This window comes from Chiloscyllium punctatum, chromosome 5 (genome assembly GCF_047496795.1).
Source record: "Chiloscyllium punctatum isolate Juve2018m chromosome 5, sChiPun1.3, whole genome shotgun sequence".
Classification (NCBI taxonomy): domain Eukaryota; kingdom Metazoa; phylum Chordata; class Chondrichthyes; order Orectolobiformes; family Hemiscylliidae; genus Chiloscyllium; species Chiloscyllium punctatum.
In genome coordinates, this window is record NC_092743.1 from 1,995,320 (window position 1) to 2,008,305 (window position 12,986).

A 12,986-nucleotide genomic window follows, 5' to 3' on the forward strand; every position below is an offset into this window, starting at 1 on the left:
CCACAAAAAACTCTTGGAGACTTGGCGAATTTCTGCAGTGCATCTTGTAGATGGTACACACTGCTGCTATTGAGTGTCAGTGGTAGAAAGATTAATGTTGAAGATGGTGGATGGGTACCAGTCAAGTGGGCTGTTCTATCCTCAATTGTGCAGAGCTCCTTAAGAGGCACACATCCAGGAAAGTGGGAATGCTCCATCACACTCCTGATATACTGAAGCACAATGCTAAACCAATTGAAATTAATTTATAAAAAATAAGAAGTCAACACAGGGTTGCTAGCTCTGATAATCTTACCTCCAAACTGGCACAGAGTGACTGCTTGATGGTTCTGGTAGCTTTACCACACAGCAGTCTCTCTGCTGGTAGTCTTGCTAAATTACCCCTAATTGGAGCTTTAAATATCCTAATTCAATATGTACCTTCAGAACATGTCCTGACCCAGCCCCCCACTATGATTGCACTCTCCTGCCTACACCAAGACCCTCACCCCAAGCTGGGAAACCTCTGTCTAGCAACAAAGAGGGGAGTGTAAGAACTGGAAACTGAGAGATAGACTGACAGAATAACAGCGAGGGAGACAGAGAATGTGAGATGAGAAAAAGAGTCCGAGGAGGCAGTAAGACGTGTGGACAGATAGAATCATATGAAGAGTAGTACAAAACAGAGATACAAAGCGTGAGAGAAAGAGACAGACAATGGGAGATGTGGAGTGAGGGAGATACATTGTGTGATTGGCACAGATGGAAAGGGAGAGGGATGTCCCATTTAGCATGGTGATAGTGCCATATAACACAATGGAGGGTATTCTGAATGTGAAGGCGGGACTTTGTCTCCATAAGGACTGTGCGGTGGTCACTCTGACTGATACTGTCGTGAACAATTCCACCCTCAGCTGGCAGATTGGTAAGGATGAAGTGTTTCCCTCTTGTTGGTTCCCTCACCACCTGCCACAGACCCAGTCCAGCAGCTATGTCCTTTAGGACCTGACCAGCTCGATCAGTAGGACTGCTGTCAAGCCACTCTTGGTGATGGACAGTGAAATCTCCACCCAGAGGACAATTTGTGCCCTTTCCACCTTTAGTGCTTCCTCCGAGTGTTGGTCAACACGGAGGAGAACCGATTCATCAGCTGAGGGAGGATGGTACATGGTAATCAGCAGGAGGTTTCCTTGCCCATGTTTAACCTGAAGCCATGAGAATTCATGGGGTCCGGAGTCAACGTTGAGGACTCCCAGGGCAACTCCCTCCTGACTGAATACCATTGTTCCGCTACCTCTGCAGGATCTGTTCTGTGTCTATGTCAGGCTGTTGCTTGACTAGTCTATGAGATAGCTCTCCCAATTCTAGGTACACTTCCCCCTTCATGTTCATAAGAAGGACTTTACAGGGTTGACAGGGCTGGTTTTGTTGTTGTTGTTTCCATTGCCTCTGCCCAGTTTCATTTTCTTTTTGAGAATTTCTAACGATTTTTATAAATGAGCCGGGCTATTTCAGAGTGCAGTGAAGAGTCAAATGTAGATTAGGCCAGACCAGGTATGGATAGCAATTACCTTCTCAGTGAACATTGGCTTCAGGATGATCATTCGACTTTTCTTGAATTCAAATTCCAGAAGTTTGAATTCAGATGGGATTTGAACTCAGATCCCTAAATATTACAGGGTTTCTGGATTAACGGTCCAGCAATAATATCATTAGGTCATCATTTTCCTTGTAAGAGACAGAGAGAAGGAGTGAGAGATAGAAAGAAAGACAGTAAAAGATATGAACAGAAAGTAAAAGATTGAGATAGAGAGATCAAAACAGATAATAAGATAGAGACAAAGAAAATTAGACAGTAAGAGATGGGAAGACAGAGTGTATGACACAGACAATGATAACAACAGATACAGACAGTAAGTGATAGAGACAAATGGTGACAAATGCAGAGAGATTGGCGAGCTTGAGAAACTGTGTGTGACAGAGAGTGAGAAAATGAGAGCCAGAGACTGAGACAGTGGGTTCTCCCCAGGAACTGAGCACAGCTGCTATTTTTTATTAAGCTGGGTATGGATCTGTCAACACTGTCCAAGCACACAGAGAAAAACTGAACACAGAGTAACATCCAAATAATATTTACAGCCAGCATTATAAATATTTAGAATATACATATTATACACAAGTACCTTTATGGTGAAGGGTGTATAAACATGGTAATACGGACCTAACTTCTAAATTGTAAGTGGTTTTAGTGTTTCACTGTACCTAATGACTGCAGTAGATTATGCTGCTTTGAAATAAGATGATGAAAGGGTTAATAAAAATCCATGGACACCATTTAGGAACAATTTCATTTCCACGATTGTTAACAGCAAATGTTTCAGACAGAAGGAAATTAAAGCACGATTCCCGATCATTGACTTGGAGTGAAACGTCCAGGATGTTCCCTATGGAAGGGGAAGTGTAGCTGGGTTTGTGATGGAGAAGGCGTAGACCACATGGGAAACTGTTGGTTCAGCTCAGAAGCTCTTCCTTTGCTGCAAACGTCAGACACTTCTCCCATCCAAAGTCCACCGACTGAGTCTTTTCCCCAGGATAGAATCGGCAGGACAGATGGAAATTCTATGCTGTAATGACTGCGGATCTCACCTGGAAGGTTTAGGGAGGGAAACCAGCCCCAACATGACATGATAAAGAAACATTTCAATTGATGAAAATGATTCTTTGCAAATGAATACAATATGTTCGTGAAGGTGGGAGAGAGGGTGATGTGGGATAAGCTGGGACCTATTTTGTGCACGGTTCCACCACAGCACTGGACTAGTAATTGGACAGGAAACATTTTCAGACAGCTACAGCTAGAATCATTTTTCCAGACAGATTCAGGGCTGCTCAGCCCTGCACCAATAACACTGCCCATACTGTTCCCACACCTGTAACAATAACATTGCCCATAGGCTGCCCATACCTACAAAACCAGCCCTCTCGATGCACATACTCATATGCTGTATGTTGTCCGCACTCATAATAAAATGCCCATATCTATTACAATAATATCAGTCACACAATGGAATCATATAGTATGCTGTACTTGCCTGTATATGCCTGTATGTACACAGATACCATTGTCTGTACACATACCCAGAGAGTGCTAACTCTCCTGGGAAATCTGTTCATGTTGCAGTGAATAAAAGAGCAGCTTTGATTTAGCAAGAAACAGTGATAGGCATTAGCTGGACTCAAATAAACCCCACAGCCGTGGCCAGCACACCCACCCAGCTGTTTGGATGTTTAATCCGAGTGCAACATTGAAGTCAATTTGTCACTTACAATCTGGCCCAGTTTGGTGTCAGTGGCTGTTAACAGCAGTGACGCTGCTGACCAGACCCCACTGAGGGACATGTCATTCCGAAGAGGAAACAGAGTGAGTGAAGGAAAGCTTGAGTGTACTATCCTGATTGAAATTATTGAGTCATTCGCATAACTCCTCAATGAATCTCATTCTAACACTTCATTGTTCATTCATGAAAACACCGACACAGACTAACAGACAGACAGACAGACACACAGTCACACTCACAGTGCCACTCACACACTTACACTGTCAAAGAACAGTATAGCACAGGAACAGGCCCTTTGGCCCATCAAGACTGTGCCAACACATGGTGGCTTTCTAAACTAAAAGCCTTTTGTATCTATGTGGTCCGTAGCCCTCTGTTTCCTGCCTATTCACATATCCATCAAGATGCCTCTTAAACACGGTTTGTGTCCCAGACTCCAGCACCTCCGCTGGCAACTATGTCCAGGCACTAACAGCCCTCTGTGTAAAATAGTTGCCTCTCATGCCTTTTTTAAACTTTCCTCCTCTTATCTTAAACCTCTGTCCCCCAGTAATTGACATTTCTACCCTGGGAAAAAGACTCCGACTGTCCATTCTATCCACACCTCTCATCATTTTGTAAACTTCTATCATGTTGCCTCTCATCCTTCGACATTCAAGTGAAAACAAACCAAGTTTGTCCAATCTCTCTTCATAGTTAATACTCTCCAAACCAGGCAACAATCTGGTAAACCTGTTCTGTGCCCTCTCCAATGTCTCCTCATCCTTCTGGTGGCGTAGCAGCCTACTGATCTGCAATGACACAGAGTTTCAAGCACAGAATCCATGTCCAGACATGTACACAGTGTACACACCGCATGTGGGCTGTGTGTGTTCCAGATCAGCAGTGACTCCAGGATGAATGAAACTGTCAGTGTAGAGTGCAGTTCACCCAAGTGTACTGACTGAGACTCTTCTCACGTCAGAGGTTATGACACCTCACAGATCCCTTCTGACCCAGAGATTGAAGATTCACCAATGGGAGAAGGAGGGAGGGCAGGTGGTTTCAAATTTGGAACTCCATCATGAGCTCTCATTATCATTCCACAGTGTACACCATTGGACAGAGTCAATAACTGTATTACACTGACCGCTCCTCCAGGACAGGCCTCAGACTTAAACCACACTGACCGCTCCTCCAGGACAGGCCTCAGACTTAAACCACACTGACCGCTCCTCCAGGACAGGCCTCAGACTTAAACCACACTGACCGCTCCTCCAGGACAGGCCTCAGACTTAAACCACACTGACCGCTCCTCCAGGACAGGCCTCAGACTTAAACCACACTGACCGCTCCTCCAGGACAGGCCTCAGACTTAAACCACACTGACCGCTCCTCCAGGACAGGCCTCAGACTTAAACCACACTGACCGCTCCTCCAGGACAGGCCTCAGACTTAAACCACACTGACCGCTCCTCCAGGACAGGCCTCAGACTTAAACCACACTGACCGCTCCTCCAGGACAGGCCTCAGACTTAAACCACACTGACCGCTCCTCCAGGACAGGCCTCAGACTTAAACCACACTGACCGCTCCTCCAGGACAAGCCTCAGACTTAAACCACACTGACCGCTCCTCCAGGACAGGCCTCAGACTTAAACCACACTGACCGCTCCTCCAGGACAGGCCTCAGACTTAAACCACACTGACCGCTCCTCCAGGACAGGCCTCAGACTTAAACCACACTGACCGCTCCTCCAGGACAGGCCTCAGACTTAAACCACACTGACCGCTCCTCCAGGACAGGCCTCAGACTTAAACCACACTGACCGCTCCTCCAGGACAGGCCTCAGACTTAAACCACACTGACCGCTCCTCCAGGACAGGCCTCAGACTTAAACCACACTGACCGCTCCTCCAGGACAGGCCTCAGACTTAAACCACACTGACCGCTCCTCCAGGACAGGCCTCAGACTTAAACCACACTGACCGCTCCTCCAGGACAGGCCTCAGACTTAAACCACACTGACCGCTCCTCCAGGACAGGCCTCAGACTTAAACCACACTGACCGCTCCTCCAGGACAGGCCTCAGACTTAAACCACACTGACCGCTCCTCCAGGACAGGCCTCAGACTTAAACCACACTGACCGCTCCTCCAGGACAGGCCTCAGACTTAAACCACACTGACCGCTCCTCCAGGACAGGCCTCAGACTTAAACCACACTGACCGCTCCTCCAGGACAGGCCTCAGACTTAAACCACACTGACCGCTCCTCCAGGACAGGCCTCAGACTTAAACCACACTGACCGCTCCTCCAGGACAGGCCTCAGACTTAAACCACACTGACCGCTCCTCCAGGACAGGCCTCAGACTTAAACCACACTGACCATTCCTCCAGGACAGGCCTCAGACTTAAACCACACTGACCATTCCTCCAGGACAGGCCTCAGACTTAAACCACACTGACCGCTCCTCCAGGACAGGCCTCAGACTTAAACCACACTGACCATTCCTCCAGGACACAACTCAGGTTCTGGCCATACTGACTACTCTTCCAGGACACAACTCAGGTTCTGGCCATACTGACTACTCTTCCAGGACACAATTCAGGTTCTGGCCAGACTGACCACTCTTCCAGGACACAATTCAGGTTCTGGCCATACTGACCACTCTTCCAGGACATAATTCAGGTTCTGGCCATACTGACCACTCTTCCAGGACATAATTCAGGTCCTGGTCACACTGACCACTCTTCCAGGACACAATTCAGGTTCTGGCCACACTGACCACTCTTCCAGGACATAATTCAGGTTCTGGTCACACTGACCACTCTTCCAGGACATAATTCAGGTTCTGGCCACACTGACCACTCTTCCAGGACATAATTCAGGTTCTGGTCATACTGACCACTCTTCCAGGACACAATTCAGGTCCTGGTCACACTGACCACTCTTCCAGGACACAATTCAGGTCCTGGTCACACTGACCACTCTTCCAGGACATAATTCAGGTTCTGGCCACACTGACCACTCTTCCAGGACACAATTCAGGTTCTGGTCACACTGACCACTCTTCCAGGACATAATTCAGGTTCTGGCCATACTGACCACTCTTCCAGGACATAATTCAGGTTCTGGCCATACTGACCACTCTTCCAGGACACAATTCAGGTTCTGGTCACACTGACCACTCTTCCAGGACATAATTCAGGTTCTGGTCACACTGACCACTCCTCCAGGACACAATTCAAGCTCTGACCACACTGACTATTCCTCCAGGACACAATTCACGCTCTGACCACACTGACCATTCTTCCAGGACATAGTTCAAGCTCTGAACACACTGACCATTCCTCCAGGACACAATTCACGCTCTGGCCACACTGACCGCTTCTCCTGGACACACCCCAAACCCTGTAGACATGATGCCTGTCTATGATATCCCATTTCAAACAGTATCCAGTTCCTGTTCTATTAATTAAAATCCTGATGATTTCAGGGCAGCTTGATTCCAAACTTTCCTCCAGTGAAGAAGAGACTCCATGTATTGTTCACCCACTCTCCAGAGGGAACTGAAGTTGCTCCATTCACCATAACCTTGTCATTCTGGATTCAAAAGCAAGTAGGAACAAGGAGAGCAGAGTTCCCATTGTCAGTGACAATCAATAACATAAGGATTGCAGCCTAGCACAGACCTGTACTGGAGAGAAAATACAGTGAAAGACAAGTGGAATGCATGGGACACGGCGAACTGGCAAAATCAAACAAGCATCCATATTTCACACCACTATTATACATAGGACATTCACCATTAGCGTATAACACACTCCCACACTCTGTGTAACAAATACACAGGACATTCATAATTAGTGTATGACACAATCTCTCACAATCATTGTACAAATACAGCAGACAGTCATCATTAGTGTATGACACAATCTCTCACAATCATTGTACAAATACAGCAGACAGTCATCATTAGTGTATGACACAATCTCTCACAATCATTGTACAAATACAGCAGACAGTCATCATTAGTGTATAAAAGGACATTCATGATTAGTGTTCACACACACACACACACACACACAAATACACACACATACACACACGTACACAGCCACGCCCACGCACACACAAACACTCTCTCTCACACACACAAGCGCACCACAGGTTGTCTCCAATTTACCAATGTCTGACTTACGAGCACTTGTACTTAAAGATGCGATCCCACACAGGGATGTATTGATATTAATTTTAAAGGTCCTTGTATTGTATTGTATTGTGTTCTGACTTTGGTGCAAATCGATTCATGAACAGAGTTGAGAACAGAACCCATTCACAACCCAGGGACTGCCTGCAGTGTGTAACACACACTTTCATACACTTTGCTCTGCCCTCTAGGATGCCTGCACCACTCAGTGTGGTGTGCTTGGTTTGAGTAAACTGAATGATGCTCCTTGGTATTTGCTTTTGCAGTAACAACATGATTCTGCCTTTGACACTGCTGGGTGCTGTGTCCTGCCCTGTAGTCTGTGTCCATCCAGGATCAGGCTCAGTGTCTCTTTTACCCTAGTCACCTAGACTTGAGCATCAGGATTGCAGGTTTGAGCATTGTGCACCAGACCACATCATAATTAAGAAAGAAACACTCTGCAACACTGGGTCATTCATGGAGCAGCAATGGTCAGTGAGGAGAAGGTCCGTCAGTCTGCTGTTTGAGACAGGGAGGGTGCCGGGGGAGAGAGAACACATAAACAAGAATGGCTGGGAGCTGTGTCCTCTGAATGTCGGGAGATTAGATGATGCTGGCACTTCGATTCAGCTCTGACTGCGAGTTGTTATTAACGTTGGTGTTCCTGCGTGATAGATTTGGGGTTGGGATGGGAATGAAGTTGTCACTGGGACATCCATACTGTGTCAGAATCTCGATACACTCCTGACTTCCTGCTCGCCGAGCGTATGCCATTGGTGTCAGTCCACGAGCATCCCGACTCTTCACATCGACTCCGTACTGTAACAACACCAGCAAACAGCAATCGCTTAGTGAAATCAGCCTCTGAGAGGGTCAACTATCAGACCAAGCATCAGGGAGAAGCAGCATCAATCAGGACAGGGAGCAATGGTTGGTGTCAGTGACATCACGGAGGAGGAAGACAAATGGAATGAGAAGGAGAGAGAGAGAAAATAAGACATAGTTGGAATTAGAGAAAGAATGAGACAGCAATGGAGATCAAGGGAGAGAGGAGGAGAACGGTGAGGGTAGAGAGACTGAGAGGGACTGTGAAATATCGATATGAAGAGAGGGGGTAAGGAAAAATGATTCAAAGCAGAAGGCTGCGGGGGAGTTTTCTGTTTTATAAATGCAAGAGCTACAAAGAAAGAGCGTTTATGCTTCATTCCAATAAAAAAAAAACACACTTTTATTGTTTCCTTTTGAATGTGTTCTTGGGATCTGGGTGTCATTGCCCCGGCCAGCATTTACTGCTGTTGCCTCATTGTCCTGGAGAAAGTGGCGAGCTGCTTTCTTGAATCACTGCAATCCTTGTGGTGTACTTTGATAGGGACACTCACAGGACCTTTCCCTCTATTTGTCTTAAACAATTGAGTGGCTTACTCAGCCATTTCAGAGGGCAGAGTCACATCTCGGCCGGACTGCGTGAGGATGAGATTCCTTCCCTCAAAGCCATTAGTGAACCAATAGGTTTTTACAAGAATTGCCAATGGTTACACAGTAACAATTAGAACAGCTTTTCATTCCAGATTTTTACAGAATTTAAATTTGGATTTAAAGTCACAATTGGATTCAAACCCATGACTCTAGAATATCAGCCTGAGGTACTGGGTTCCTAATCCAGTGACATTTCACCAAGTTACCACCTCCCTCTGAGGAGCTGCCTGTGTGGGTGATGACATGAGACTGTTAGAGACTGGAGCTGCAGCCTGGGTATAACATTACACTTGTACATTCACTGATGTGATTCTTACCCATATAAGAAGCTGAGTTATAACAACATTGGCCATGGCACAGGACAGGTGCAATGCAGTCCGGCCATCTCCATCTCCATAGGTCTCATTCACTTCTTCCTTGGTTCCGTGAGCAAGGAGCAGGACGACCAGCCGGAGATCATCCTCCACCACAGCTCGGAGCAGCTGCTGTCCCAGGGGGATGTCCGATTGTGGCAAGGGTGCCAGGAGTAGTTTCTGTTCGTACTTGGCTCTGATCCAGTGCTCCTTCTCCTCCCTGCAAGAAGGACCAATGAGTTAGACACAAGACATCACTCCATGCTCCTAGGCTAACCACCTCTCAACACAAATATGCACTGTTGCCTCACAGCGCCAGGGACCAGGGTCCGATTTCATCCTTGGGCGTCTGTCTGTGTACACATTCTCCCCCATGTCTGTGTGGGTTTCCACCGGGTGCGCCGGTTTCCTCCCACGATCCAAAGATGTGCAGGTTCGGTGGATTGGCCATGCTAAATTGTCTGTAGTGTCCCAGGATGTGTAGGTTAGGCGGAGTGGCCATGGGAAATCTGGGGTTACGGGGATAAGGTTGGGGGCTGGGTCAGGGTAGGATGCTCTCTGGAGGGTTGGTGCAGACTCAATGGGCTGAATGGCTTTTTTATACACTGTAGGGATTCTGTGGTTCTATGACATCGGTGTTTCTCACTTAAGAAACACAGCCACAGATTGCAGTTAGGCCACAGAAGAAATATCAAAGCTCTTTACACAGCAGATTCACAAAGATAATATTGGTGATGGGGAACTACAAGAATATAAAAATATTTAGATGCAGGTGAAGAAATGTAAAATAAATCCATGAAAATAAAATCTTCAATGACGTAGGTTAAAACAACTTCAATTAGCCTAAGACATCCCAGAACAATTAATTAATCTGTGTAAAAACAAATCTGGTAGTATTAGAGTCATAGAGATGTACAGCATGGATACAGACCCTTCGGTCCAACCTGTCCATGCCGACCAGATATCCCAACCCAATCTAGTCCCACCTGCCAGCACCCGGACCATATCCCTCCAAACCCTTCTTATTCATATACCCATCCAAATGCCTCTTAAATGTTGCAATTGTACCACCCTCCACCACTTTCTCTGGCAGCACATTCTATACCCGTACCACCCTCTGCGTGAAAAAGTTGCCCTTTAGGTCCTTTTTATATTTTTCCCCTCTCACCGTAAACCTGTGCCCTCTAGTTCTGGACTCCCTGACCCCAGGGAAAAGACTTTGCCTATTTATCCTATCCATGTCCCTCATTATTTTATAAACCTCTATAAGGTCACCCCTCAGCCTCCGACGCTCCAGGGAAAACAGCCCCAGCCTGTTCAGCCTCTCCCTATAGCTCAAATCCTCCAACTCTGGCAACATCCTTGTAAATCTTTTCTGAACCCTTTCAAGTTTCACAACATCTTTTCGATAGGAAGATCAGAATTGCATGCAATATTCCAACAGTGGCCTAACCAATGTCCTGTACAGCCACAACATGACCTCCCAACTCCTGTACTCAATACTCTGACCAATAAAGGAAAGCATACCAAACACCTTCTTCACTATCCTATCTACCTGCATCTCCACTTTCAAGGAGCTATGAACCTGCACTCCAAGGTCTCTTTGTTCAGCAACACTGTCTAGGACCTTACCATTAAGTGTATAAGTCCTGCTAAGATTTGCTTTCCCAAAATGCAGCACCTCGCATTTATCTGAATTAAACTCCATCTGCCACTTCTCAGCCCATTGGCCCATCTGAACAAGATCCCGTTGTAATCTGAGGTAACCCTCTTCGCTGTCCACTACATCTCCAATTTTGGTGTCATCTGCAAACTTACTAACTGTACCTCTTGTGCTCGCATCCAAATCATTTATGTAAATGACAAAAAGTAGAGGACCCAGCACCGATCCTTGTGGCACTCCACTGGTCACAGGCCTCCAGTCTGAAAAACAACCCTCCACCACCACCGTCTGTCTTCTACCTTTGAGCCATTCTGTATCCAAATGGCTAGTTCTCCCTGTATTCCATGAGATCTATCCTTGTTAACCAGTCTCCCATGGGGAACCTTGTCGAACGCCTTACTGAAGTCCATATAGATCACATCTACCGCTCTGCCCTCATCAATCCTCTTTGTTACTTCTTCAAAAAACTCAATCAAGTTTGTGAGACACAATTTCCCATGCACAAAGCCATGTTGACTATCCCTAATCAGTCCTTGCCTTTCCAAATACATGTACATCCTGTCCCTCAGGATTCCCTCCAACAACTTGCCCACCACCGAGGTCAGGCTCACTGGTCTATAGTTCCCTGGCTTGTCCTTACCACCCTTCTTAAACAGTGGCACCACGTTTGCCAACCTCCAGTCTTCCGGCACCTCACCTGTGACTATTCATGATATAAATATCTCAGCAAGAGGCCCAGCAATCACTTCTCTAGCTTCCCACAGAGTTCTAGGGTATACCTGATCAGGTCCTGGGGATTTATTCACCTTTATGCATTTCAAGGCATCCAGCACTTCCTTCTCTGTAATCTGGATATTTTGCAAGATGTCACCATCCATTTTGCTACTTTCTATATCTTCTATATCCTCTTCCACAGCAAAGCTGAAGGAACTTTATTAGAAGCATAGAATCCCTCGTATGGGACCAGGCCATTCGGTCCATTGAGTCCACTCCAACTCTCCAAACAGCATACCATCCAGCCCACTCTATCCCTGTAACCCTACATTTCCTATGACTAATCCACCTAAATATCCCTGCACACTATGGGCAATTTACCATGGAGAATCCACCTAACCTGCACACCTTCAGATTGTGGGCGGAAACGCACGCAGACATGGGGAGAATGTGCAAACTCCACACAGACAGTTAACCAGGGCTGAAATTGAATCCGGGTCCCTGGTGCTGTGAGGAAGCAGTGCTAACCACTGTGCCACCATACCTTCCCTTGTTCTGTATCTAACCTCATGCTGTCCGTGTCCTGGGAGTTTTAGTTTTTGATAATGTCTTTGGGTACCCTCGGCTCTGCAAGGTACTATTTCTGCATCCTCTACTTGGTCCATTACCTGAGTTTTGTGACTTTAAATGTATGACTGGTCTCCTCTTTGGTCTCAGTGTTTGGGAGAGTGAGAGAGTGTAAAGGAGTGAAGAGTTAATCTTCAGGCAGTTTGTAAAGGTCAGTGATATGAACTGAGTAGAGCTCTGTGATCTGAGCAATCACGTTAACAAAACAACGATGAGTACATTTTATCAGCAGCTTCCAATTCTGTGTTTGAAGTACCGTTAACAATAGCTCCCGCTGTTCAGCCACGATTTAAACCGCCCGAGGGAGCGTGGAATCGATTGGTCTGAATAATGCAGTTGCACTGTCCAAGTCACTTTTCACAGAACAGAAATGCCTCTCGCTTCCTCACTGTTATCACTGGTATCTGGATAACACATGGAATCAATACCAAGGTAGAACCATCTTCTTGAAGCATGCTCAGAACACAGCTGACCTCTGAACTGTCTGCACGAACTGATAAGGGCTTACAGACGCCAGGCTGTTGTACTGTTGTCTGAATGAGTGACTGACAGCACCCTCAGTCTGATACAGACTAACAACGCACAGCTTTCAAGTGCCAGCCCCTCCGAGACCACCTTTCTGCTTATCAACGTCATTATATAATTAACCCCTTCAGGGCA

At 46.5% G+C, this 12,986-nt stretch overlaps 1 protein-coding gene across 2 annotated transcripts in view; it reads right to left on the reverse strand.

Annotated features, from left to right (window-relative positions):
* Window positions 1-7,397: 7,397 nt before the first annotated feature.
* The window catches only part of agap3 (ArfGAP with GTPase domain, ankyrin repeat and PH domain 3), a 655,804-nt gene continuing 650,215 nt past the window's right edge, over window positions 7,398-12,986 (reverse strand). Inside the window, exons 15-16 of one of the 2 annotated variants that reach the window (XM_072569614.1) lie at window positions 9,287-9,542; window positions 7,398-8,312 (exon numbers count right to left, since the gene is read on the reverse strand). In XM_072569614.1, coding sequence (XP_072425715.1) covers window positions 8,097-8,312; window positions 9,287-9,542 — 472 coding nt within the window. In that variant the 3' untranslated portion in view covers window positions 7,398-8,096. The remainder of the gene's footprint in view (window positions 8,313-9,286; window positions 9,543-12,986) is intronic. The other variant, XM_072569615.1, reaches the window with a different exon arrangement.